At 35.8% G+C, this 25,594-nt stretch overlaps 1 protein-coding gene across 6 annotated transcripts in view; it reads right to left on the bottom strand.

Moving 5' to 3' along the window:
- LOC123681187 (CUGBP Elav-like family member 1) overlaps nucleotides 1-25,594 on the bottom strand; it is a 518,049-nt gene that overhangs the window by 120,661 nt on the left and 371,794 nt on the right. For all 6 annotated transcript variants that reach the window (XM_045619436.1, XM_045619438.1, XM_045619434.1 and 3 more), the window contains one exon: nucleotides 10,281-10,363. In XM_045619436.1, the coding sequence (XP_045475392.1) occupies nucleotides 10,281-10,363 (83 nt within the window). The remainder of the gene's footprint in view (nucleotides 1-10,280; nucleotides 10,364-25,594) is intronic.

The following is a 25,594-nucleotide window of genomic DNA, read 5'->3' on the forward strand; positions in this document are numbered from 1 at the left end:
GCGCCAAAATTTCTGGGGGCGGCTCTGAGAATATTAAACCGACTGCAGCACTAAAAAGAGAAAATACAAAAATGAAATGAAAAAGGAAATTTTAAAAGCAACTTATTCTAACTGAGCAGTAGATGGGACGCTGAAGATCGGGTTATGAACATTCAACGCTCTACCGAGGCAGTGACAGGAGGCTCGGAACCTGGAAAGGCAACGGGTGCTCTTAGACGGATCGTGAAATCCCCGTTTAGTTACTGTGCAGTCTCGAAAATATACTCGGTGTGAAGCCAAAACGTATAAATTACCAAACCAGTCCAGAAAAAAAGATCAAAATAAACTATATTGGCGAATAAGGCTAGAAGTCAAAGTACAAAGCCTCCTTGCTTACACAATTCGCAAAAGGTTTATCGTCGAGAAAACATAGAAAAATAGTGGGTGTAGTGATGGATCGCTATAAAAATTGAGTATGTACCTACTGTGAAATACTGAGAACATACAACATAGGCTTCAAATAAAAACATAACAATATGATTTTTAAATATTCCTTAAAGAAATTTTATAGAATGGTCAGCAAACGTTCTCCAATCGACAAAAGTATATAGAATTGTTGAACAGGTCAACTGTCAATTTCAACTCCTTCCAAACGAATCGGATAAGAAGACAGGTGAAATCATAGGGAGGATAGAAAATATGCTGAATAATATAGTCACGTCTGAAGAACTACAGGAAACATTGAATAGCACTCACAATTGGAAATACCGAGACCAAAATGGAATTCACAACTTCCTCATGGGTAGATAGAATAAGCAAACCACCAACATATTGATAAGGTATAGAGGACACAGGATTCTGGGATGGAGAAATCGATCCCTAAACGAAGGAACTATGTAAATCGTAGTCAGTGGCACTGGAATCAAGAAGTCAAGAGAAAACCACTTGTATATAACCAGTATGATTTGCAAAACTGATGATGAGGAAGGAACATGATCATGGATTCGGAAGATCCTGCAGGGGAATAACCATCCTTTAGGGATTACCCTGTCGTCATCCAGCGAAATCCCTACAACGTGAATAAGCTTAAAAATGTCAACATTGAGAATTGGAACTTGAAGCGTCAAAAGTTTGTATGAGAGCGAAAAATATCTTAACTCCAACAAAGAAGATGATTAGGTTCAATATCAATAGCATGGGAGTGAGCGAGACAAAATTACTTAAGAGTGGTGGAAATACTATCCAAGATCACTTCACTCCGGTTATACCGATCCTGAGCACTGGAATGGAGGAGTATTATAATTCACAGAAACTGAGACCATACCTTGAAAACTGTGTGCCATAGTCTGATCGCATGGCACTAGTACAGCTGAGCTCATCTCCACGAAATATAAACATTATTCAGATATATGCAACGACATCTGACAAAGATGACGATATCATTGAGAATTTTCACGAACAGCTAACAGGGACTTCAATGCTCAGGTTGGTAAAGGACGAGAAGATGATATAGCCGAAGATAACGTGCTGGGAGAGAGAAATTAAATAGGCCAACTTTTTTAGTTTTGCGTAGGGAGAAGACTAATTGTTTGCAAAACTTTCTTTCGATTGCCACTGAGAAGAATTTATACATGAAGATCACAGTTCATACAAAAAGAAAACATAAGAAGAAACAAAATAGATTACATCGAAATTGATAAGAAATACCAAAATTGGGTCAAATTAACTAAAACATATCGCAGAACTGACATTCCTTCTGATCACTAGCCTATAGTGTGCCAACTGAACGTATGATTGAAGAAGATAAGCTATTCGAAGAATAAGTAAAATGCTTAACATGAAAATACTTCAACATTAGGAGATAAAGCAGTAAGTAAAGCAATCACTAACAACTAGGGCTTCAGAGGATTGAAAGTATAACTGATTTTATAGAAAAATGGTATTTGGTACAACACAACATTGCCGAAACGCCGAAAAGACATATACATAGTACATAGAAAGAAAGAAGAAATGAATGACGGGTGATATTCTTGATCTCTTGGAAGAGCAGAGATTCGGCCAAATACCAAAAGATACACAGGGCGACAAAGTAAAAAATCAGAGTCGCAAAAAAAGAATAGACGAGTGAAAGATGCGGAGATATAAAACAACTACAAAAGTATGACAATTTCAACATGCACAAGAAGAATATATTATGTTCTCGAAAGATGGAAATATTGAGGATACTTTCAGTAGTTTGATCCTATTTTTTTCGATCTTTGATGACTATCACTACCACAATGAGAAAGAAGAAAAATCAGAAGATCAGATCCGCTGAACAACGACAATTTCCAGTATAATATTCATGAAGAAGTCGTATTAATTACTTATCTAAAATGTTTTATTGAATGAAACTATTTGCCATTTATTTCATTAAATGATTGAAATCAGAGAAGTCTTTCCATAATGATTTTTGTTCGAAATTACATAGAAAACTTTGTCGATGAGTTAATAGATAACCCCGTAGAGAGCTATTATAACATTTTTCGAATGATATTGAAAGATTAACCTGTTTTTAAGAAACATTATATTGAATTTGAATTTCTCCAAAGGAGAGTGGAAGTTAAAGTCTAGTACGGTATTTACTGAAAAAATTATATTTCCATTGAATTCATGACAAAATTCAATAACTACATTCGATAACACGAAAGGTGTCATTAACATTAACTGACGACGTAGCACGCGAAAAGCACATTAATAACACGCATTTAGTACGAACTATTTGCTCAGCAAACGTAAGATGTTTATAGGCTGGAAATTCGACGTATATAATTCAAACCATTATGAAAGATTGGTGAATGATTATATTTTGTATGAAACTATAGAATACGATTTAATAATACCGACTAACGACCACAGGAAATTCTGTTGACTGAAAATTAAACGCTCGAATTTTGTTGGTAGAAAATTTTGAAATCTATCTAGAAAAATGGTTCAATGAATGACTTATCGAAAGAAACCCAGAAAAATGCACTGCTCTTCCTTTTTCACGGAGATTAGTCAAACCGTTCGGCCAGGTCCAAATGTACGAACGTGATGTGCCTTGAAAATCCCAAGTAAAATACTTGGGATTCACCTTACAAAAGAAACTCTCATACAACCAGCAACTGGACTAGGGGAAATGCGGACAAAATGACATAATGTTCAGTTTTTCAATCATATATTTTTAGTTATTGCAATAATACTCCCATTTTGGTATACTAAATACTGACGTTGGTTAATTGTTTTCAAGTATTATAAGCTGAAATTTGAATTGAACAACAAAAATATATAAGATATAAGAAGTTATTTTCTAACAAAATTCATTTTTTCCGTATACTAAGGACAAAATGACACACTAGTAGGTAAGGTACATAATGACATACATAAAATTTTAAGGCAAAGTTTGCAAATAAACGTTTTGGTTTTTTTCGAAACAATAGCAAACGTATGTATGAGCGCAGTGAAAATACTGAATGCAACGTAGCCACTGTACAGGGTGGGCAAATTTCGATGTTTTAGCACTACAACTTTTGAACCAGAGGAAATAGACAAAATCTGATACCCACTTTTCGATCTCTTTTTCTGAGAAACTAACAAGGGTAGTATTCATTTTTGGCCACCTTCTTTTGTTTTCGAGTTATAAGCGAAAATTGGAAAAATGGCGATATCGAAAAACATTTATATCTCCGCTAATACTGAGGATAGAGCTCTGAAATTGAAACATTATACAGGCACTTTTTTACGTAGAATCCAGTGGCGTGCTCGTATTTTCGAAAGGGTTTTTAATTACGAAGCTATGACCCAAAGTTATGTTTTTTCAAATGGGAACACTAGATTTTTGGGCCATTTTCTGAAAGCTTAATTTTTCCTGATTTCAAAAATATATAACATCGTATGATTCGTATCAAAATAAATAACAGAAAATGGTCAAAAACCTTTTTTTACTTAAGAGTCTCAATATTTCTATGGTTTCAACTGTTGATGAGCCTTTCTATAACAAGAGCAGTGTCCTTCCGTCAATCTGATTATTTCTATGCTTTTCACTTATTTCTACAAAATTCGAATCGATATTTATTTTATACAAATAGTTTCGAAAAGATAAACGAACTTGGAAAAAGTTTCCTAGGTAGCTTGAACACAGTTTCAAATATTCATCTATTGAAATATCGAGAAGAGGTGTCGACTGTGCATTGTGCAATTGTTATCATTATTAGGTTAAATATTATTTCTTGTTTGTCCCTTCGTAATTAAAATGTTGAGTTCAATCATATATGCATTTTTTCATATGCTGTTTAAAATGGATTGGTACTTGTGCATATTAATTCTGGAGACCTATGTAAATAATCTCCTGATACATACATCTCAATACAACTCTTTCGATTGAAAAATTCGATCTTGTAGTTTCTTCGTTATTTCCAAATCAATTTTTAGATAAAAAATTTATAAAACATATCTAGATTCGAATTTTGTAGAAATAAGTGAAAAGTATAGAAATAATCAGATTGACGGAAGGACACTGCTCTTGTTATAGAAAGCTCAATTTTTCTGTGTTCATCAACAGTTGAAACCATAGAAATATTGAGACTCTTAGGTGAAAAGAGGTTTTTGGCCATTTTCTATTATTTATATTGATCCGAATCATACGATATCATATATTTTTGAAATCAGGAAAAATCAAGCTTTCAGAAAATGACACAAAAATCTAGTGTTCCCATTTGAAAAAACATAACTTTGGGTCATAGCTTCGTAATTGAAAACCCTTTTGAAAATACGAGCACGCCACTGGATTCTACGTAAAAAAGTGCCTGTATAATGTTTTAACTTCAGAGCTCTATCCTCAGTATTAGCGGAGATATAAATTTTTTTCGATATCGCAATTTTTCCAATTTCGCAAAAATAACTCGAAAACAAAATAAGGTGGCCAAAAATGAATACTACCCTTGTTAGTTTCTCAGAAAAAGAGATCGAGAAGTGGGTATCAGATTTTGTCTATCTCCTCTGGTTCAAAAGTTGTAGTGCTAAAACATCGAAATTTGCCCACCCTGTACACCAGGTTTGAAACGAAAAAAACGTCACTGCAATTATTGCAGGGGTAGTCATCATCATCTTCTTTTTTTTTCTTAATTTTAAAAGGTTTAGTGTCAGATTCTTCGTGGTCATCGACTTTTTTATTTTTAAATGGTCTTGTCCTCTTTACCACCGGGTATTTTTTATCAATGAATAATATTTTAGTAACTTCTTGTTTGTTCTTCTTAGGTGGATTGTTCGCAGCAGATTTAGCCTTGATTTTGTCCCCGGAAAAGTGGTGAAAGAATTTCATGAATGATCCTTTAGAAGTTCCTGGTAGGTATATTGTAATCATCAGGAATCGATGGTTAATTTACCTATTTTTTACAAGATATATACCAGAAATTTCACGTTCTATTATGTATAGTGCATGCAAACTATGTGCAAAATAATATGAGAATTAGTTTCAAGTGAAAATCAATCAATAATATTCTAAATTATTTCTAAAAATATATTTTCTTCACAAGTATCGGACAAAATGACATACTATGTCATTTTGTCCATCAGAATAGTATGTCATTTTGTCCGATACACACTTTTTATAATACTAAAGCACAATTTTAAAACAAAACCAATATTCATCTCAAAATTTATACATATTACTACGTCATAACCGTAATAACAAAAATTCATTTAATATACAACGATTATTGTCATGACACTCTCCAGAAGTAATTTAGAAACAAAATGAACAAAAAAAATTCAACCGACCAAAACACCTTTGTGGCTATTGCACCAGTGAAACAGACAGAAGGTTGTCAATTTCTTCGCAGGATTGTCATCATCACAAACGAGACCTGAATCACTGTAAAACCCCGAGCCGTACGCCGCCAATTTTGAAAAAATCTAAAAGTCATTTTGTCCGCATATGTCGTTTTGTCCGCATTTCCCCTATATATTAGGCCAATTGAAAAGTCCCCGGTCTGATGCGAAGATGACGCTGCTAGTATTAAATCCATATGATTTTTAGTTAGTACCAACTTTCAAACGATACGTGTCAAAATTTGACAGCAGTCCGACCATTAAGTTGTGAGATATTGCGTTGTGAGTGTAGTTACTTTTGTTATTTGAAAAAAGATGAAAAAAAAAGAATTTCGTGTAGTGATAAAATATTGCTTTTTGAAGGGAAAAAATACAGTTGAAGCAAAATCTTGGCTTGATGAAGAGTTTCCGGAGTCTGCACAAGGAAAATAAACCATCAATGATTGGTTTGCTAAGTTTAAACGTGGTGAAATGAGCACCGAAGACGGCGAACGCAGTGGACGCCCAAAAGAGGCTGTCACCGACGGAAAAATTAAAAAAGTTCACAAAATAATTCGGAATGAACGTAAAGTGAAGTTGATCGAGATAGCAGACATTGTGAAGATATCCTCTGAACGTGTACATCACATCATTCACGATTCACGAATATTTTTAGATGAGAAAGCTGTGTGCAAAATGGATGCCGCAGGAGCTCACAATCGATCAAAAGCAATAACGTGTTAATGATTCTGACAGTGTTTGAAGCTGTTTGAGTGCATCAAACCTGAATTTTTGCGTCGATATGTGACAATGGATGAAACATGGCTCCATCATTTCACTCCGAATTCCAATCGACAGTCAGCTGAGTGGACTACACACGATGAACCAAATCCAAATCGAGGAAAAACAAAACAGTCAGCTGGCATTGCTGGCAAGGTTATGCCAGACCATCAAATTATTATATAGCGTTATTGGATCGTTCAAAGGATAAAATCGTTGAAAAAAGGGCCCTACACGAAGAAAAAAGAAGCTGTTTTATCAAGACAATGCGCCGTGTCACAAATCAATTAAAACAATGGCAAAATTGCATGAATTGGGCTTCAAGTTGCTTCTACATTCAACGTATTTGCCAGATCTGGCTCCCAGCGACTTTTTCCTGTTCTCAGACATTAAAAGAATGTTCGCTGAAAAGAAATTTAGCCCCAATGAAGAAACAATCGCCGAAACTGAGGCCTATTTTGAAGCGAAAGACAAATCGTACTACAAAAATGGTATAGAAAAGTTGGAAAATCGCTATAATCGCTGTATCGCCCTCTAAGGCAACTATGTTGAATAATAAATCGAATTTTGACATAAAATGAGTTTTACTATGGTAGATCGGGTACTTCTCAATTGGCCAGTTAATGCGTCTTGTAAAGCAACTCCGCATTCATAGAAAAACACATTTTTTTCATCAGTGCGTCTAATATACAGTTCATCACTCTTTATATACTGTTACCGAACTTCTAATCTAATCCCACGAGAAAATTTGAAATCTGAACTTATGCTACAAAATTCAAGTTTCTGGGTTTTTAATTCAGAGTTTTCGTGTTCATGGAACGTTATAATATAATTTAACCCCAGATTATTCACACCTTATCATTTAAGAACATTACCGGCTCAAAATTCGAAAATTGCAGCTATCGTGACGAAATGATATAGCACTCTCTTCGAGAAACGAGCACTCGAAACATTAAGAATAGATTTAAATATAATCTTAGATTTTGCTTTACCAACTTCTCTACTTGATCTGAAGAACGTCTACGATCGCTCCAACAGACTATAACAGCCGGAGACTAATATTGTGGCGTAATTTTTCAAAACTGGGATGTTCATTAGCGAGCTGCCTTCGAGAAAGCCGATTTGGCTCTTATTAAACTTTAATCTGCTTATACCTATTTCGCAATGCGAAATTGCTGCGCGCGTCATTCATCACATGATATTAAACTTTCGCCTCCAATTTTACTTGGGCGTTCCTTGTTAAAATTCATGTTCTCCACATTAAATCTTCAACTACTCCGAGTTGGTTTGTTGAAAGATAGTGTGTTTAATTCTGACATATAATTATGGTATGGAGTGGAGTCAATTGGGGTATAGCTAATTGGATGATCTGAATTACTGATTGGTGCTTCTGGAATTTCAAGGAAGTTAGTCAAAAAATATAAATGAATAATATAATAAATTTCAGAATTCTGAACAAAAGATGCTGATGAGCTTCGCTTAGAGGACCTTAAGGTTTTACAATCAAGCGCGATTTTTTCAGCGTGAACCGCTTATTTGATATTGATGATTTTTTCAATTGTAGAGGAGACTGGGGAGGGTTGATACAAGGGGAGGTTTGATACACGGTCAAATCTCGCGCCTCGGTTCTTCAAAGAAGGCGTAATCGCGTGGAGTGCTTCTATGAGTGTAAAAATAGTGTCAGTACAAATTTAGCAACGATCGCGTCACGAACAAGAGTTTTCGAGCATAATGTGTTTTTCCTACATAGTCGGCTTCATCTCTTCATCAAGAAAAACTAACGAAATTCGTTACTTTATTCTTGATGCGCTTTTCATTGAGAACATATAGGCCATCAGTAGTACAGATCTCCAATCGAATATCAAAATATGTTCACAACATATATTTTCTAAATTTGTCTTCTAGGGAGGTTTCATACAGTATGTGTCGGGAGGGATGATACACGTATTGAACCTCTCTATATATTTCGCATGTATTTAACGAATCCATGGTTCTCGAAAAGGAGACGCCGAAAATAATGAATTGCAGTAGTTGCAAGCTGGATCGTCATCTTCATCAGAGAATTGAGTGCCATTCGGCCTGTGCAAGTGTCAGTAGTAAAATAAAAATGTTTACTTGAGAATTATGTAGGAGTTAGGAAGTGTTATGATAATAAAATATTGATGTCTTAATATGGCTTGTACCTTATCTCTTATTGTATCAAACCCAATTTTTAGTGTATCAAGCCTCCCATGTATAGGGAGGTTTGTGACACTTTGCACCAACATTTCAAGAACTCATAATCAAGCTTGAAATTTCCATTTTCAGTTATTGAATATTGCTAAATGTCTAAGGAAAGTCCTCAAATTTCACTCTGACATAAATGGATTGGTAAATGTTAAAAACAAATTTTATTAACAATATTGTAAAAAATGTATCAACCCTCCCCAGTTTCCCCTATTGTTATTTTTATTCAGATTTGAATTTCATATACGGGGTGCAACAATCTGACGAAGTTCATTTCTTGAAATTTGTAAAACCTTGTGGAGTGGACTGCAACTGCCTTCAACTGGAATCACATTGAAACCTTGTCTCTTCTTAACATTTTGTTTTTTTAATTACGGCATTATCTTTGTTTTTACTGGAGGTAAACGAACAGCTCGGATGAAGCTGTGAAAACAACAAATAAACATCAAAACGTTAATTTAAAAACTAACAAAAAAATTTGAATAAATAGTAAACAAATTTTAAGGGCCAGTGTATCTTATCACCAGTAAAATCAAATATAATGTGGTGATCAAAAATACAGAATGTTCTGGAAAGATCAGGGTTCAATATAATTCCAGTTGACGAAAGTTGCGGTAGCTGTTGCACTCTACAGGGTGTGCAGTGTTCAAATTTCGCGAAAGAAACTTCATAGCATTGTTGGATCCCGTATACATATGCTGAAATTCAAATCTGAATGAAAATTTCTGACATAGCATAGTTACTGAGAAATCAATCTACAAGAAAAAAAAAATCAATGTCAACTTTGGAATGGGGGGAGTTTTTAGGGGCTGGTTTTTTTTGCGGGGGGCGGTGAGTGTAATATTAAAATATTGGAGTATTCAAAAAATATATTTCGCACATTCATAAAACCTCTGATTTTTATCAGCATTGGAACGGATGCTTTTTATTCGATGTTTCTGGAATTGTAAAGGCTTGTAACAAGTATAAAACTATTGGAAATCAGAACACATTTAAAGTTCAAGCCAACACTTCCAGAATATACTTCCATAAAAAGGCTAGATACAAAATAAATTTTTCGAGACAATACCTAATGAATCGATGGAAGCTCTAATATTTCATAATAATTTCTCGTATTCAATCTATTTATCTCCCCTCGGTCGATGAATTGCGTTTTGAATGGAATTTTTTTTCAATCAGAATTCTTTTTGTGATTATTCAAATTGAGCATTCACACAAAAGGGCGATGGTACACCCAACATTTTCATCTGCCGAATTTCCGAATGAAGTGAAAGGACGCGCTTTTTTCTGGCTACAAAGCAGGGAGCGTCTGACAAAGGTCAACTTTGATGTGGAAAATATGTATTCAAAAACGCATATAGAAAATCAATCCAAAAGAGTAGCGAAGAGAGGGAACTTTTCGCTGTCACGGCCTTTTCGAAACTACCGTATCCTGTTTGCATAATAAGAAAAGATGGTTCACTCACCCCGTTCAACGTTTTTATGTTGTGTAGGGCATCCTGAGCTTGGAGAGCAGCTTTTCTTGTGAAGAATGTGACAAAACAACAACCTAGAAAAAAGAAATTCGTCAAGATGTTTGAATTAAAAAGGGAAATATACATGAGGTAGGTTTGGATGATATAATTGAGTAAATAATACAGTTATATAATTTACGAATTAATTAATTCAATTATTATAAGTACATAGTTTTAATTATTAATTAATAACTTATGCTCTCCTCATTTTTGTATTTGTATATAAATAAAGAAATGAGGTAGGCACTGACTTGAAGCCAGGGTCTATTAAGCGCATGTTTATTCAATTGTTTCTTCAGAGACCACAGAAAATTGCCGAAATAATTCCACATTCAACGTTCAATGAATTATATATATTTTCGAGATATAACGTGAGTTGGCGGTATGAATATAATGATTTGAAAAAAATAACATTCTTTTGGAATATTTCTTCTCTGTATGAGTTGGAAAACACGAAGTACTTAAAAAAAAACAATCCATTCTTGAATGAAATGTTCGTTTTTTTGTAGCTTTACTGACTGGTGGTTTCAAACTTTGAATTATAAGAACATTAGTTATAAATACTCTTCCGTTCAGTTATATCAAATAATAAGAATTATAAGTAAATCATGTTTTTTCAACAATAATCTATGGCAGAAGTGACATAAATGAAATCATTATTTTGTTTTCGAAGAAAAGAATACTCTCATATTAATTTTTCTGTCAATTACTCCGCGGAAATTATTCATATTTTCTTGAGGAAAAAGAGAGGTTTCGCAAAGATTACACTTGGAGACTAAGATAAAATAATTTTGAACTCCTGATGATCAATGAGACTGTTGAAGTTAAAGTCAAGTGGCAAAACATAATATTCGAAATCGAAAAAAAAACGATAGAAAACAATGTGGAAAGCACGAGAAGTCAGAAAGGAGCTTTTGAGTGTTCTGCTAGATTCAGAAGGCAGTGATCCTGGGAACGGTTGGCATAGTCCGGCAGATTTTATACCATTACTGAGTAACTGACAGGTTGCCCTTGGCTTACCTTCCCGGGTAGCCTGTTCAACCCCACCACCGACGTGTGGAATTAAAACAAAATATATATGCATAAATATTTAAATTTCACACTATTGTTGTGGAGTTTTCCAGGCTACCAGGGCTCGTTAGCCAAAGGCAATCTGTGAGATACTCAGTAAGGGTAGATAATCTGCTGGACTATGCCAACCGTTTCCGGTATCACCGCCTTCGGCATCCAAGTGATCGTGTTTGGAGGTAGACTAAGCTCTTCTATGTGTGCGGTGCTTTTTCGGTGGATCAGGCCATTTGCGCTTATGATCAAGGGGATTATTCTGACAGATGTAAACTTCCACATGTCCCTGATCTGCCGAGCGAGGGATTCAGATTTAGCTATCTTCTCTCCGTATGCCTTTGTCTTATTCCATATTATCATGTCTGGCCTATTATGTTCTTTTCGTCTTTTAGTTACCACCATTAGATCCCAGTAGACCTTGGTTTCGTTATTCTCTAGTAGCGCTTTTGGACAATACGAGTGATGAGGAGTGAAGTGTTGAAGCATTTCTTCTTGGAGGTATATGTGTTTGTGTATCACCTTTCCCATTTCGTTATGCTGGGCCAGATATTTTGTTCCGGCTATCTGTGAACATCCTAAAGAGAGATGTTGATTTGTTTCTTCAGCGCTTTTGCAGAGACGACACTTAGTTGTTTCTACCTGCTGTTTCATGATATGCTTAACATATGTTTTAGTTGACACCACCTGGTCTTGAATCGCCATTAGCGTTCCTTCAGTTTGGACCTATAAATAGCCCTTCGTGAGGTAAGTATGCGATTTTGTTTTGTCCACTTCTTCTTGTTGCAGGCTAGCATAGAATCTACCGTGCAGTGATTTAGAGTTACAGCTTTGTTTGAGATTTTATGAGTTGTTTTCTTTTTCAGGTTTTTCTGGAAGTGATGTTCCCGCTCTATTGAATGCTTGATGGTAAGTAGGGTGCACTGGTGGTTTCTTCTAAGGAAGTAGTCTTTAATTTTTTTTTTCTTTTTTCGAAAGGCTTCCTCCTGATTGTGCAGTCCACCCACTTTTCGGGGTAAGTATACTCCTTCCACAGCTGAATTGGGATGGAGCAAGCCATGTTGAGTGAGTGCCGTTCTAATTTTTCTGTCCAATCTTTCCAGGTCCGTTTTGACCATAACAGAACTCTCGCGGTATACGTGAAGGCTGGCAGGGCCCACATATTGATTACCATTATTATGTTTTTCCCTGACAACTGTGTTCCGAGTACCCTACGCACTCTTCTGATTCGTTCGATTTCTTCGTCTCGTTTGTTATCTTGCTTTCGTATGTCATATGTTTGTTGGATGCCTAGGTAATTGTAACTGTCCTCAACTCCTAAAATTCTTACTTCTCGACCATCTCCCAGTTAAATGTTTTGTTGTTGCAGTGTTGTACCATTTCCCCTCTCTTGACTTCCACGAGCGCACACTCCATAGAAAATTCGGTAATAAAATTGGAATAAAAAACAAATATTTCCTTGATTTCATATCGGGTTGAGATTTTGTTTGTCAGTGCTTTTCCTAGTGTTTTTGTTTTGATATTCTTGAATATTTTATGCGTTTCATTATAGCAGAAATTCCGATGAAACTTGCTATATTAAATTGGTCCCTTTAGCTCAAGGATATAATCCAAAATTCTCGAAAGTTAAAAATTGAGGATCTAGGAGACTCTATCAGAAAATAGAAAACATCTAATGTTTTCATGGAACTAGATATGTATATTTTTCTCGAGTTATAATTTCTTGATATTTATTTTCGGATCATGGAACAACTAATACTAAGTTCGAATCATGCCGCTTCATACAGATTGAAATTATTCGCATTTATATTTTTATACATTAATTTCATTCGTTGAGATAAGTACCTTGAAAGAGGAAATAATAAACCATATTTTAAAACCGTTATGACGATAACCAACTGTATATGGGATTAAAAATTTTATTCCAAGGTTTATTATGGGACATAATAAACCAATACTGAACACTATTCATCACCCCACATCCACTTGATATTTCATTGCTGCAACTACAATAAATTCTCGGTACAATCCACGCCAGCAAATGCAAAACAGAAAGCAAGTTTCCTGTTCGTGAGGCGACGTTATAAATTCGGTCCTCTATTGTTAGTTTGTATCGAATGGAAGCGGAATGGCAACAGCTGTTGAACAGTTTCATATTTCGTCGTTCAATATATCATTTGTTTTAACCCCTTATCTATTCGCCGATATTAATTCGATGGTCGCCCCATTATTAATTCATGCTGTCAGAGTTCTGTCGTTCGAACTATCTCTTCGACCGATTCCTCCCCGTTCCATCTCCCATGGATCTCATACCGAATTCGAATCGATACGTGACTCGGTTCAAAATTTCACGAATAATCTGAAATTGCATACACTGTGTCCATTTTATCAATTTTCAAATGCACTCGTATTGATTAGGTTATATCAAACGAGTTAGTGTCAATAAGAGACTTGAAGACAAATACATATAATCATTTTTCAAAATTTTAATATTTTTCAAAAGTTTTTCTATTTCCAAGTTGTAAGGAAAAGGGATCAGAATAAAACTTATAATTATAATTGATATTTTCGTCGTCTTATCAAGACCTTATTTTTCTCACAACAATTAAGAATCACCCTTTGTATGTCAATATTCTCATGACAATATTTATGCGAATTTTGTTACTATAACTTCGTTATACACTGTATCCGTAAAGTATGGAACAAATTCATTTTCAGCTAAACTTACCATTTTAAGAAATAATCGTGAAACACGTCGATTTTTCATTTTAATTTATCGTATTTTAAAATAATGATCTAATATACAGGGTGCATTACTTTCGAGTAATGACATCACCATGTATCACATGTTGATTTCAATTGGTACAGGGTGGACAAAAATACAATAGTTTTGTGTGTGCTCATAAAGTAACGCGTAACATTCTTTATTGGTTAAATTAACAATATTATCAAAAATATTATTGTCTAGCGGAAATTGGTTTGAATGTTACACCCTGTAGTTTGTTACATTTTCAGATTAATAAAAATGAGCTGTTTCCAAACATGTTTGGTACTTGTGGTCTAGAAGACAGAATATGAAAGGAATTATTTCTTATTTTTATACATTTTTATTAGTATAAAATGTAACAAACTACAGGGTGTTACATTCAAACCAATTTACGCTAGACAATAAGTACTTTTGATAATATTGTTAATTTAACTAATAAAGAATGTTACGCGTTACTTTATGAGCACACACAAAACTATTGTATTTTTGTCCACCCTGTACCAATTGGAATCAACATGTGATACATTTTTGGAATCAACTCAGCTAGAGTAATCAGAAATTTGAGACAAAATGTGGGTGTTCCTTTTAAAAAAAGTGACGGTGACTTCATTACTCGAAAGTAATTCACCCTGTATATTAGATTATTATTCTAAAATACGGTGAATTAAAATAAAAAATTGAAGTGTTCCAGGATTATTTCTTAAAATGGTCTGTTTAGATAAAAACGAATTTGTTCCATACTTTACGGACACAGTGTATAACGAAGTTATGGTAACAAAATTCGCATAAATATTTCCTTGAGAATATTGACATATAAAGAGTGTTTTTTAATTGTCGTGAGGAAAATAATGACTTGATAAAACGACGAAAATATCAATTATAATTATAAGTTTTTATTCTGAGCCCCTTTCCCTACAACTTGAAAATAAGAAAACTTTTGAAAAATATTGAATGTTGGAGGAATTGGTTGAAATAATTGTGAAATACACAAATCTTTTTAACTATCTAATTGTTTTCAATATTTTGTACATGATATTGTTTGAATTTATCATACTTAAATAATATTCACATAGTCAGCACATTGATTCGGTTCGGTGAAAGATAAATTCGGCAGGGAGAGATACGTGAAACACATAGATCTCATCGAACTGAAGGCTTTCATTGGTTTGCTATATTTGACAGGGGTCTATACCGTTTATTGCTTGAAGAATTATGTGGAAAAATGGTGATGGTATCGAAAAATTTCGACTTGTGGTGAATATGAAGAGATTTAAGTTTATACTGCGTTGTCTTGGTTTCGACGACAAAAGTACAACAAATGAGAGGAAACAGCTTGATCGGTTCGCCCCAGTTCGTGATAATTTTGAGAGTTTTGTCAAAAACTGCAAGGAGTGCTAAATCCCTGGCAAAAATTTTACAATTAACGAAATGCTGCCTGCCTTCCGGGGAAGATGCTCCTTTCGCCAATATATCCCCTCTAAGCCAAACAAGTATGGCATCAAGATTTTTGCTCTCGTAGATTCGAGAATGATTTACACCCTAAATGTAGAGGTTCATCTTGGAAAGCAGCCAGATGGTCCGTACCAGTTGAGCAATAAGTCGAGTGATGTTGGTATGAGAATGGTAGAACCTGTGTTGGGAACTGGTCGTAATGTTGTTACTGATTATTGGTTCTCTGATTTTTCACTTTCCAATGAATTGAGAAAGCAGAAAGTCTTATATGTGGGTACAGGGAGGAAGAATAAAAGAGCTCTACCAGCTGGTTTAGTCAACACAAATGAAAGAGACCAATTATCCAGTCTTTTTGGTTTCAATGACGGTAGAGTATTGACCACGCAAAAATAAATGTGTGATACTTGTTTCACCAATGCACGATAATGAAGTCATCGATGAAAATACTGGAGTACAAGTAAAACCTGAGATCATCACCTACTACAATGCTCCCAAAAGTGATGTTGACACTGCTGACCACTGCCTAGAGATCCTACACAAACTGAAATATATTACAAAAGAACAAGCCAAAAAATGAGAACATACAACTTGGTTACTCCAAGAATTTATGGAAATCCGAAGGTACATAAAGATGGATACCCTATGAGACCTATGATATCAAGCATAAACAGTCCCATGAACACGTTATATAATTTCATTGCTGACATAATCAAAGACGCATACATTGAAGGAAACGAATATTTTGTTAAAGACACTGCGCAACGATAGTAAATAACTTAAAACTTCCTGAACACCACGCATTAGTTTCACTTGATGTTGTAAACGTAAACCTATTTGGAAATGTAGACAAATATGATATCATCATCGAACAAAAGTGGAATCAGGGCCGTCGCTAGCCAAACTGCCGCCCTAGACAGAGGCCAATTTTGCCGCCCTAACAAAATTTACTCTGCAGATACTAAAAATTAATATTGGATGAACGGGGTCCAGCGCCTGCTCAAACGTTTCTACCGCCCCGGCAAAAATACAAATCGGAAACCTTTTAGGTTTGCGATTTTGTACTAAGTTGAATGCAATAAACAATAAACGTGCTCAAGTGAATTCTAATGAATAAATGGTAAAATATATTAATTGAATTCAGGTTTCAGATCTTTCTGCTGAGTTTTGACTACATATAACGCTCGAACATTTCGTTTTTTTTCTTTGATATGATTGAATTGAACAACCGGATGATGCGAATGAACAATTATTTTAAATTCGAATAGATATTACAGATATTCATGATGCGAAGACGTTCAAGATCAGTAAATTTAATGAAAAAAATTATTAGTGAAATTCGTTCGAATCAAAGAAAATTATTTAATTCGTTCTTTCAGTTCCAGGTTCCTCAGTTTCGATTTTAGAAAAAGCTTGAAATATTGTTTTTTTTCGTTTAAGATTGTCGAGTAAATCAATCGGATGATACGGATGAACCATTACTTAATTCGAATGCGCCCAACACTAGATAATTTGATATGAAAATGAAGATTATTATAAAATGATGGAATGTGGTATGAAATAATAAAACTTCCTATATTTCATATGAAGGATCAGTTGGAAATGATGAAATGGAATTGTTTTCTTATATTTTGCATTCCATTCTGAGGAATCAACATTCTGATTAGAGAATTGAAAAGAACATAATCCAGAACCCCAAGTGGCAATAAAATTCGGCAACGTAAAGCGAACGCCGACAAGCCTAATGAGTGCATGTGTTTTTTTAGTGTCAATAAGACGTAAACAGCACTATAAGAATTGACGCCACATCTGGTGTTCATCGTGTGGTTGAGTACAGACGTATTCGTTGTACACTCGATAAAGTTGCAAATTAATATAGTTAATCGGAGTCTACAAATTTCAAATAAAAGCAGTGTTCTAGATAAACAGTAAAGGCATTATAAATCGTAATTTAAAAGGTGATTTTCGAAATATTAAACGAGAAAACTACAGTGAAAGTGTTTTCAGTTCATTTTCTTCACACGGGTACAAAAAGTATATATGTAAATATAATCGGTCAGGCCGTCTCTAAAGGAACACATACCCGTTCTTACATTTAGAATGACGGAAAGAAATTCTCCAATTACGTCGGAGCATTTGTACGAAGAAATTATTAACTCAAAAAAGGAAATAAAGAACTCGATTGCAGCCAGCGAAACGAGAATTTTGTTAGAATTTCAGGCTCTAAAGAATAAGGTTGAACAACTTGAAGCCGAAAACCAGTTTTTGAAAAATAAGATTGAACATCTTGACCGCATAAATAAGAAGAACAACATAATATTTTTTGGTCTCAAAAAAACAGCAGACGAAATAACACCACAGTTCATTTGCGATGAAATAAAACGTTCTCTGAAAATAGAAATTAAGGAAAACGATATCAACGACTGTTATAAATTAGGGAAAAACGAAGACGCTCCTATCAAGATAGAGTTAATTTCTTATCTGAAAAAGAGAGAGATACTATCGAATGCAAAAATTCTAAAGCAAACTAATCTGAGTATCCTCAATGATCAGACAGAGCAGCAACGCGAGGAATATAAAATTCTCAAGAGCAATTTACTGAAAGCCAAAGCCAGTGCACCACAAAAAAAATCCTTCATAAGAGGAAACCGTCTCATAGTTGGAAGCGCCATATACACTGTACAAGATCTTATCAATAAACAAGTTGAAAACAAAGCAAGCAGTGCACCACCAACCCCATCAACAAGCAAACACGGGGGAAGCGCAACAAACGAAGAAGACGAAAACACGAACGAGTCAATCTGGGAGGATACGGAAACTCTAGAAGATACAAGTTCATCGAAATCAAATCTAGAAAAAAAAGATCACCAAATAGCAAAAACAACACCGAAGTCAACGCTTCACTATAAAGTATTCAAGAAGAAAATTTCGCCGAAGAAAAACGATCAACCAAGATTGAGACCAAGACATGGATCAACGCAGTGTTAAAAAACTTTCGAGAGACTGAAAAATACATTAATCATATCAAGTAAGTTAACTCTTTAAACAATTTAAATTACACCGCTTTGTTGAACATTACATGTAGTCATATCTTTAGCATTCCTTACCATGAATCAGTATATCCGAGACTATGAATGTGAAACATACGATACTCCTATGGAAAATATTGTAAATCTAAAAAGTCATAATTTTAATGATAAGTTTAACATATTGCATATGAATGTACGTAGTATTAATTTGAATTTTCCGGAGTTTGTCGCATTTCAGACTGTACAATGATTGAAAATTGTTGTTAATTAGTTTTTCTTATACATGAATTAAACCTTAGTTATAATCACCACAGTTAAGAAAATTGTTAAGTTTTATGTTACGCACAGGCATCCATTCTCTGAAATGGAGACCTCTGTAACTTATTATGTTTATTTATATGATTGCTTTGAATAAACATTATTATTATTATTATTATTATCCGACTTTTGCCTATACGCGTAGGATTTATCCTCGCCGTCGGCTTCTCACTCCTCGCTAAGAGGAACATTCACTCAATCCCAGATATTTAAAATATCAGAAGGGTAGAGCTCGGTCGTGTCCGGTCCTTGTGGTCCCCCTGGTTGTCGTCGAACTTCTGGTCCTCTTACACGCGATCCTTGGACCTGTCCTTCGCTTCCTAGGAATTTTCTCACCGTCCTTGCAGTACCTAAAAGAACAGCTTTTTGCATTACATTACATATATACTCACTAAGCCCTAGTTGCTTGATATTTCTCTTGAGATTTTTTGGTACTATTCCTGTTGTTGAGATGATAATTGGAATAGTTCTCGTTGATATCATTCCCCACTGGCGCTTTATCTGAAATTCGAGGTCCCTATATTTTGAAATTTTTTCGACCTCTTTTTGACGCAAGTTGTTGTTATTAGGTATTGCTACGTCGATGAGTATAGCTGCCTTTTGATGTTTATCAACTAGCAGTATATCTGGCCTGTTGTGAGGGACTGTTTTATCAGTCAAAACTGTACGATCCCAGTACAGTTTATAGCGTTCGTTTTCTAGGATGGTCTCCGGTCGGTACCTGTAGTATGGTACTTTTTCAGATTGAATTAGTGTTAATTTAGTTGCCATTTCTTGGTGTAATATCTTTCCTACTGCATCGTGTCTCTCTTTATATTCTATTCCTGCAAACATCTGACATCCACCCGTGATATGTTGTATTGTCTCATTTGTTGGACACCCATATCGGCATCGATCGTCGGTAATAGTTCGATCCTTTATGATATGCCTGCAGTAATTTCTAGTTGAGATCACTTGATCTTGGATGGCTAAAAGAAAACCCTCTGTTTCTGGGTACATTGCACCTGATGTGAGCCAATAGTTCGACGCTTCAATGTCGACATGATCCTGGTTCACCTCGTTGAAATGCCTTCCATGCAGGGGCTTCTCTCTCCATCTATCCAATTTTTCTTGGTTTGTCTGGTGGTTGTATGAAAATTGCTCCTTGTGAAGTTGTAAAGGTGTTGATTCGTCTGCTTCACACAGTATTTTGTAGAACTCTGATGTACTTGCTTGATCTCTGAAGTATTCCCGTAGGCTTTCTATCTGCCCACTAGCAAGTTCCATGATGTCCGTAAGACCCCTGCCTCCTTTATTTCTCGGCAGTGTAGTCCTCTCAATGCTGCTTTTCGGATGGTGCTTGTTTGCTTTTGTCATCAACGTTCTCATTTTACGTTGCAAGTTTTCGATGTCTGTTTTGCTCCATGGAACTATACCGAATGAGTATGTTAGAATTGAACATGCATATGTGTTGATGGCTCTCGTCATGTTCCTGCTGTTGAGGTTTGTTTTTAAGATTTTTTTGGTTCTCCTAATGAACTCAGTCGTTAAGTCTTGCTTCATTCTTTGGTGGTTGATTCGTCGATTCTGTTTCATTCCAAGATATTTATAAAGATCATCCAACTTCATTGCTTCTATTTGCTGTCCATTTGCGAGAGTGATCGGTTCATCTTGTATTCTTCCTCTCACTACGCTGAGAGTACGACATTTGTCCAAACCGAATTCCATACCTACATCTTTCGAAAAATGTTCCACTAGTTTGACCATAATTTCTAGGTGGTTCTTATTGCCTGTTATCAGTTTCAAATCATCCATGTAGAGCAAATGATTGAGGGTGGTAGTATTATTATTTCCTTTAATGTTGAAACCCTTTTCAGTAGCGTTTAGCTGTTTAGAGAGTGGGTTCAGCGCCAAGCAGAACCATAAAGGGCTCATGGAGTCACCTTGGAAAATTCCCCTCTTAATTGGAATCAGTTTGGTTTTTATGTTTGCCGTGGAAAGCTCGATGTTCGTTTTCCAATTGTCCATTGCAAGCTTTAGAAAATTGGTTATAATTGGATCGATCTTGTATATCTCCAAAATTTTCTTCAGCCAGTCATGTGGAAGTGAGTCGAAAGCCTTCTTATAATCAAAATAAGTCATGAAAAGGTTTCTATGTTTCTTGAAGGCTTGGTTGCATATGATGGAATCTATTACCAGCTGTTCCTTCGATCCTTGTGCATTCTTGGAACATCCTTTCTGCTGTGTTGTTATTATTTTATTTTTCTCGCAATGTTTGTAGATACGAGATGCTAAACATGATGTGATGATTTTGTATATTGTTGGTAGGCATGTTATAGGTCTATATTTTGATGGATCCATAGTGTTTTGAAAATCCTTCGGTATTAGGTAAGTGATACCTGTTGTTAAAAATGTTGGCATTTCTGTTGGATTATGTATTATGTTATTTATGTATTCGACTAGCCTGCCGTGCAGACACCAAAACTTCTTCAACCAGAAGTTGTGAATTCCATCTGGGCCTGGAGATTTCCAATTGTGAGTGTTCTTCAATATTTCCTGTAGTTCTTCAGACGTTATTACACTATGTGGCATATTTTCTATGGTCTCACATGATTTCTCCTCTCTTCTTATCCAATGCGCTTTGGAGTTAAAAGGAGTTGGTGTTGACAGTTGATCGGTCCAAAAACTCTCCATATCTTCGGCGCTTGGAGGACTCACTAATTTAGTTGACGTTTGTTCATTAAGCATTCTATAAAAGTTCTTTTCGGAGTTTTCAAAAATCATATTGTCATGTTTTCGTTTATAGCTCTCATTGTATCTTCTCAGTCGTTCAGAGTATACACTTAATTTTTGTTTGAGTGTATCTAGAGTTTCTTGAGCACTTTCATTGTTATCGTCGTAGTTTGCATGTCGCCTATGGCGATCCATAATTGCATCCACTATTTTCTGTAGTTTTCTCGACAGAGAACCTTTTTCAAATTGTGTTAACCGTCCTATATCTTGTCGGAGGCTATGTACTTTTGCTTCTAGCCTATTTTGCCAATGTGGTTTGTTATGCTGTTTTTTCTGTGCTGGTTGCTCACTTCTAGGTTTTGGCTTCACACCGAGCACTGCTGATATTGTAGAGGCTGCACAGTAGGTAATAAGATGCAATGACTCTAGGTTTTGGTCATTCGAAAAAAACGGTGGAATTATCTCTTTGTTCATTATGTGCAGAATATGTGAGAGTTTTTTCGATGTCTTCAGTCTAGGAAGAATTGGTCGTTTAAGAGGATCAGTACCCTCGAATTCTATAAAATATCTATTCATTGTAACAGATAATTGCTCTAATAGATCTCTTCGACTTTCTTCTCGGTTTTCCATAGTCGCAGTTTGTATATTCCGCCATTGCTCATCTCTTGCTAGTGCTAAATCTCCGCTGTTTTGTTCCTCAGTATTAATTTGTGCATTGATGTTGTGTTGGTTTTCAGCACAATCGTAGTTTTCTTCAATTGTCACTTCGTTGTTAGTGGGGTTCCTATTCTGTAGCCTCAGTTGGACTTCATTTTTTATTGTGTTAAGTCTCTCATCGGGTACAAGTTTATTTCTCAATATGACCCGGTATTGGTCGGCTACTCTTTGTTCAGAAACTTGAAGTTCGGGATAGTTTCTGTGGAATTCTGCAAACAGCTTTTGCCGGTAGCCTATTTTATCCTCTTCCATATTAGTTACTTCATAGTATATGCGCATGATCGTTTCATTTATCGAACTTGTCCATTTCATGCGTCTTCTTGGTAGACCTGCTTGGGTGAGTGCTGGTTGGGGATCCTGCACAGCACCTTCAGCAGTCGGAGAAACTCGTGTTATTCTTCTCCTAGAATGTTGAGATTGTGGAGGCGTAGCATTTTGATCGACAGACGCCCGTCTCCTTAGCACTCTGTCACCGACGTCCCGCATACTGTCATGTCCAGCGCCGGCTCCAGACACGCCCTGACGAACCTCAGGCAGCGGCTCTATATTTCGATTCCTTAAATTCACCATCATTCATGGGTTCCCCCGTGTCGTGGGGGAGACGGCCTTTGATCGCTTTTTACGATCCGCAGAGCTACGGTGGGAGAATTCTTGAGCTGCTTTCCACACGGCTTCGTCCGTTACCCTGGACAGGGACCCTTCGACAGGTTACAGCTTCCCGGGTCAGGGAGCTCCTGGAATCTGCGGTGGGCAGGAGTCGATTCAACTCTCCTGATAGGTGAATCGCTAGGGATTTCCTACCGCTACCCCTTATTATTATTATTATTATTATATTATTATTATTATTATTATTATTATTATCTGGATATTTATGAGTATAAGGTATAATGCGGCACCTTTGATGGTTTTTGATTTGTATTCTTCAGAAGTTACTGACCGAATTGAATCTCATTTGGTACTTTGAATTTCTACATATGTCATTTTTGTTGATCAAGGTTGAAATGCTGCCCTTGAAATTTGCCGCACTAGGCGACCGCCTACCCTGCCCTCCCCCTAGCGATGGCCCCGAGTGGAATGAAAAAAATAATCAGAAATTTCACCTTCAAATATTCAGATGCGCAAATACAAATTGTTTATTTCAAACAATGAAGCATGTGTTGTTAAAGGATGAGTAAGTGACGAAAATTCACAAAACGTCTGATTCCGATGGGACACTTTGTTTAATTTGATGATGCAACATTCAGGTATCCATTTACCGTACACCATCAGGTCAAATTGAGGCTCATCGATTATTTAGCCATTGAGATGAAATTTGACGCCTAATGCTAACAATGTCGGAAAGAATAGAAATATAATTCCAAACATAGATCATAAACAAAAGTTTTCCATTTATCGGCATCGTTCGCTGAGGCGAAGGGTGAACAGTCGGGGAATAAAACTTAATGAAGGAAGTTTCCTAACATCAATCCTAACGCGCCCGGAAAGCGAGAAAGCGGAAATTTCATAATTGAGTTTTTACTCTTCATCGATTCGGAACCGGAAAATACATGCATACGGAAACGATCGCGTTTCAGACAATACAATTATAACTTTCGGAAAATTCCATAATGGTCCCGGTCTAATTGCTAAAGTGTTTAATAAAGACGTAGCGTTCCTGATCCCGGAGTTTCCGGGAGAGCGTCACTTTGTTTCCACCTAGTCCAATATAGAGCCGACACCTTGAAAAATTGCCGAACTTCGGAGCCAGTTAGCAAGTTGAGCAATTGCAATTTGTTACGGAAGAACGAGCAACGAGCACTGGGCCGCGATTGAGGCCGATAACTCCGGGAATTTACTGCCGGAAGCGATATCTATTTAACTTGGGAAAGGAGTCGAACTTCGACAGCCTTTTTTGCTCTTATCCTACTGTCTCCTCTTTACCTGCCTGACCCTACCTAATGACAGATTGACATGTTTCGGGGATTGCGCCTTGAGTTCATTTTTTTTTTAACTCGTCGGAAAGCTCAATTTTCGGACCATAGATATTGTTATACACGCGAAATATTGAACATTGATTAAAAAAATGAACAATAATCGTTAACTTCATTGAAAAGCCAACATCAAATGTATTAGCACTAGAAGTGTGATTTCAGTTTGTTTTTGAAAAACTGTAATTTGGATTGGAAATTTTTCATGCCATGTCGATGAGTGGTTCGCGGAATCCTTTGTTTTTTTCTTCAGTTTTTCAATGGACGCATACCCACTTGGGAAAATCCGATTTTCAAAGTGGCTGTCTTATTGAAACTAGAATTTTCAAGTAAAACCCAATATTCCTCGTAACCTTGGGAGAAGAAATTATATAGCATCGAAAAATATGTCACTGTGTTACTATTAAGACGATGATATTAATGATAATACATTTTCATCAATGCAAATTCTACAAAAAAAAACTCTAGAGCTAGAAATTGTAGTCAATATATGGTCATCCCATGTGTACGATAAATTTATCATTTATAGCCTTCATATTCCTCTATAAAATGAAGTCGACGTCATTCTTGGGCGCTCATTCGGAAAATATAAAAATCACAAAAATCTCTTTGGCCGGCATGAATTTCTTCAATTCCATCCAGGAATTGGTCTCTAGATGTAGCCTATAAGAACGAAAAATTGCTACTTGCTAGATCTTTCATTTCTTCATAACATTTATATCATTCCTTATTACAATCGCGCATCCAGAAATTAAATCGAAAATGACCAAAGTGAGTTTGACCCCTGTATAGTACAGAAAAACAATAGCCAATATTCAAACTCAATATAAAATTCTAATATGATCAAAATAAAGCTACATTTGGGGTCTAACATAATATAGATACGGGTGTTCCTTTGGGCTCTGTAATGGTACCTCTATCATTCTTGCTGTTTATGAATGACTTACCCCCTCATTTATTCTGCTTATTACTTATATTATTTGCTGATGACACATGTGTCGTAATTGAGGCTCGAAGTTGTGATGAGGCCCAGAGAGATTGTGAAAAAATTATGGCTGAGTTCATCTCATGGTTCCGCCGTAACAATTTGATGGTCAATAGGTAAGACAGCTTGAAAAACTATAAAAGAAGTCTGTTGAAAATGAATTGTCTGAGTACTACTATAATTCCAGCAGATTATACTAAATTCTTTGGAATCCACATGGATCGAATTCTTAGTTGGTCAACTTACGTTGATGTTGTCCT

The sequence above is a fragment of the Harmonia axyridis genome, chromosome 5 (assembly GCF_914767665.1).
Source record: "Harmonia axyridis chromosome 5, icHarAxyr1.1, whole genome shotgun sequence".
NCBI lineage: Eukaryota > Metazoa > Arthropoda > Insecta > Coleoptera > Coccinellidae > Harmonia > Harmonia axyridis.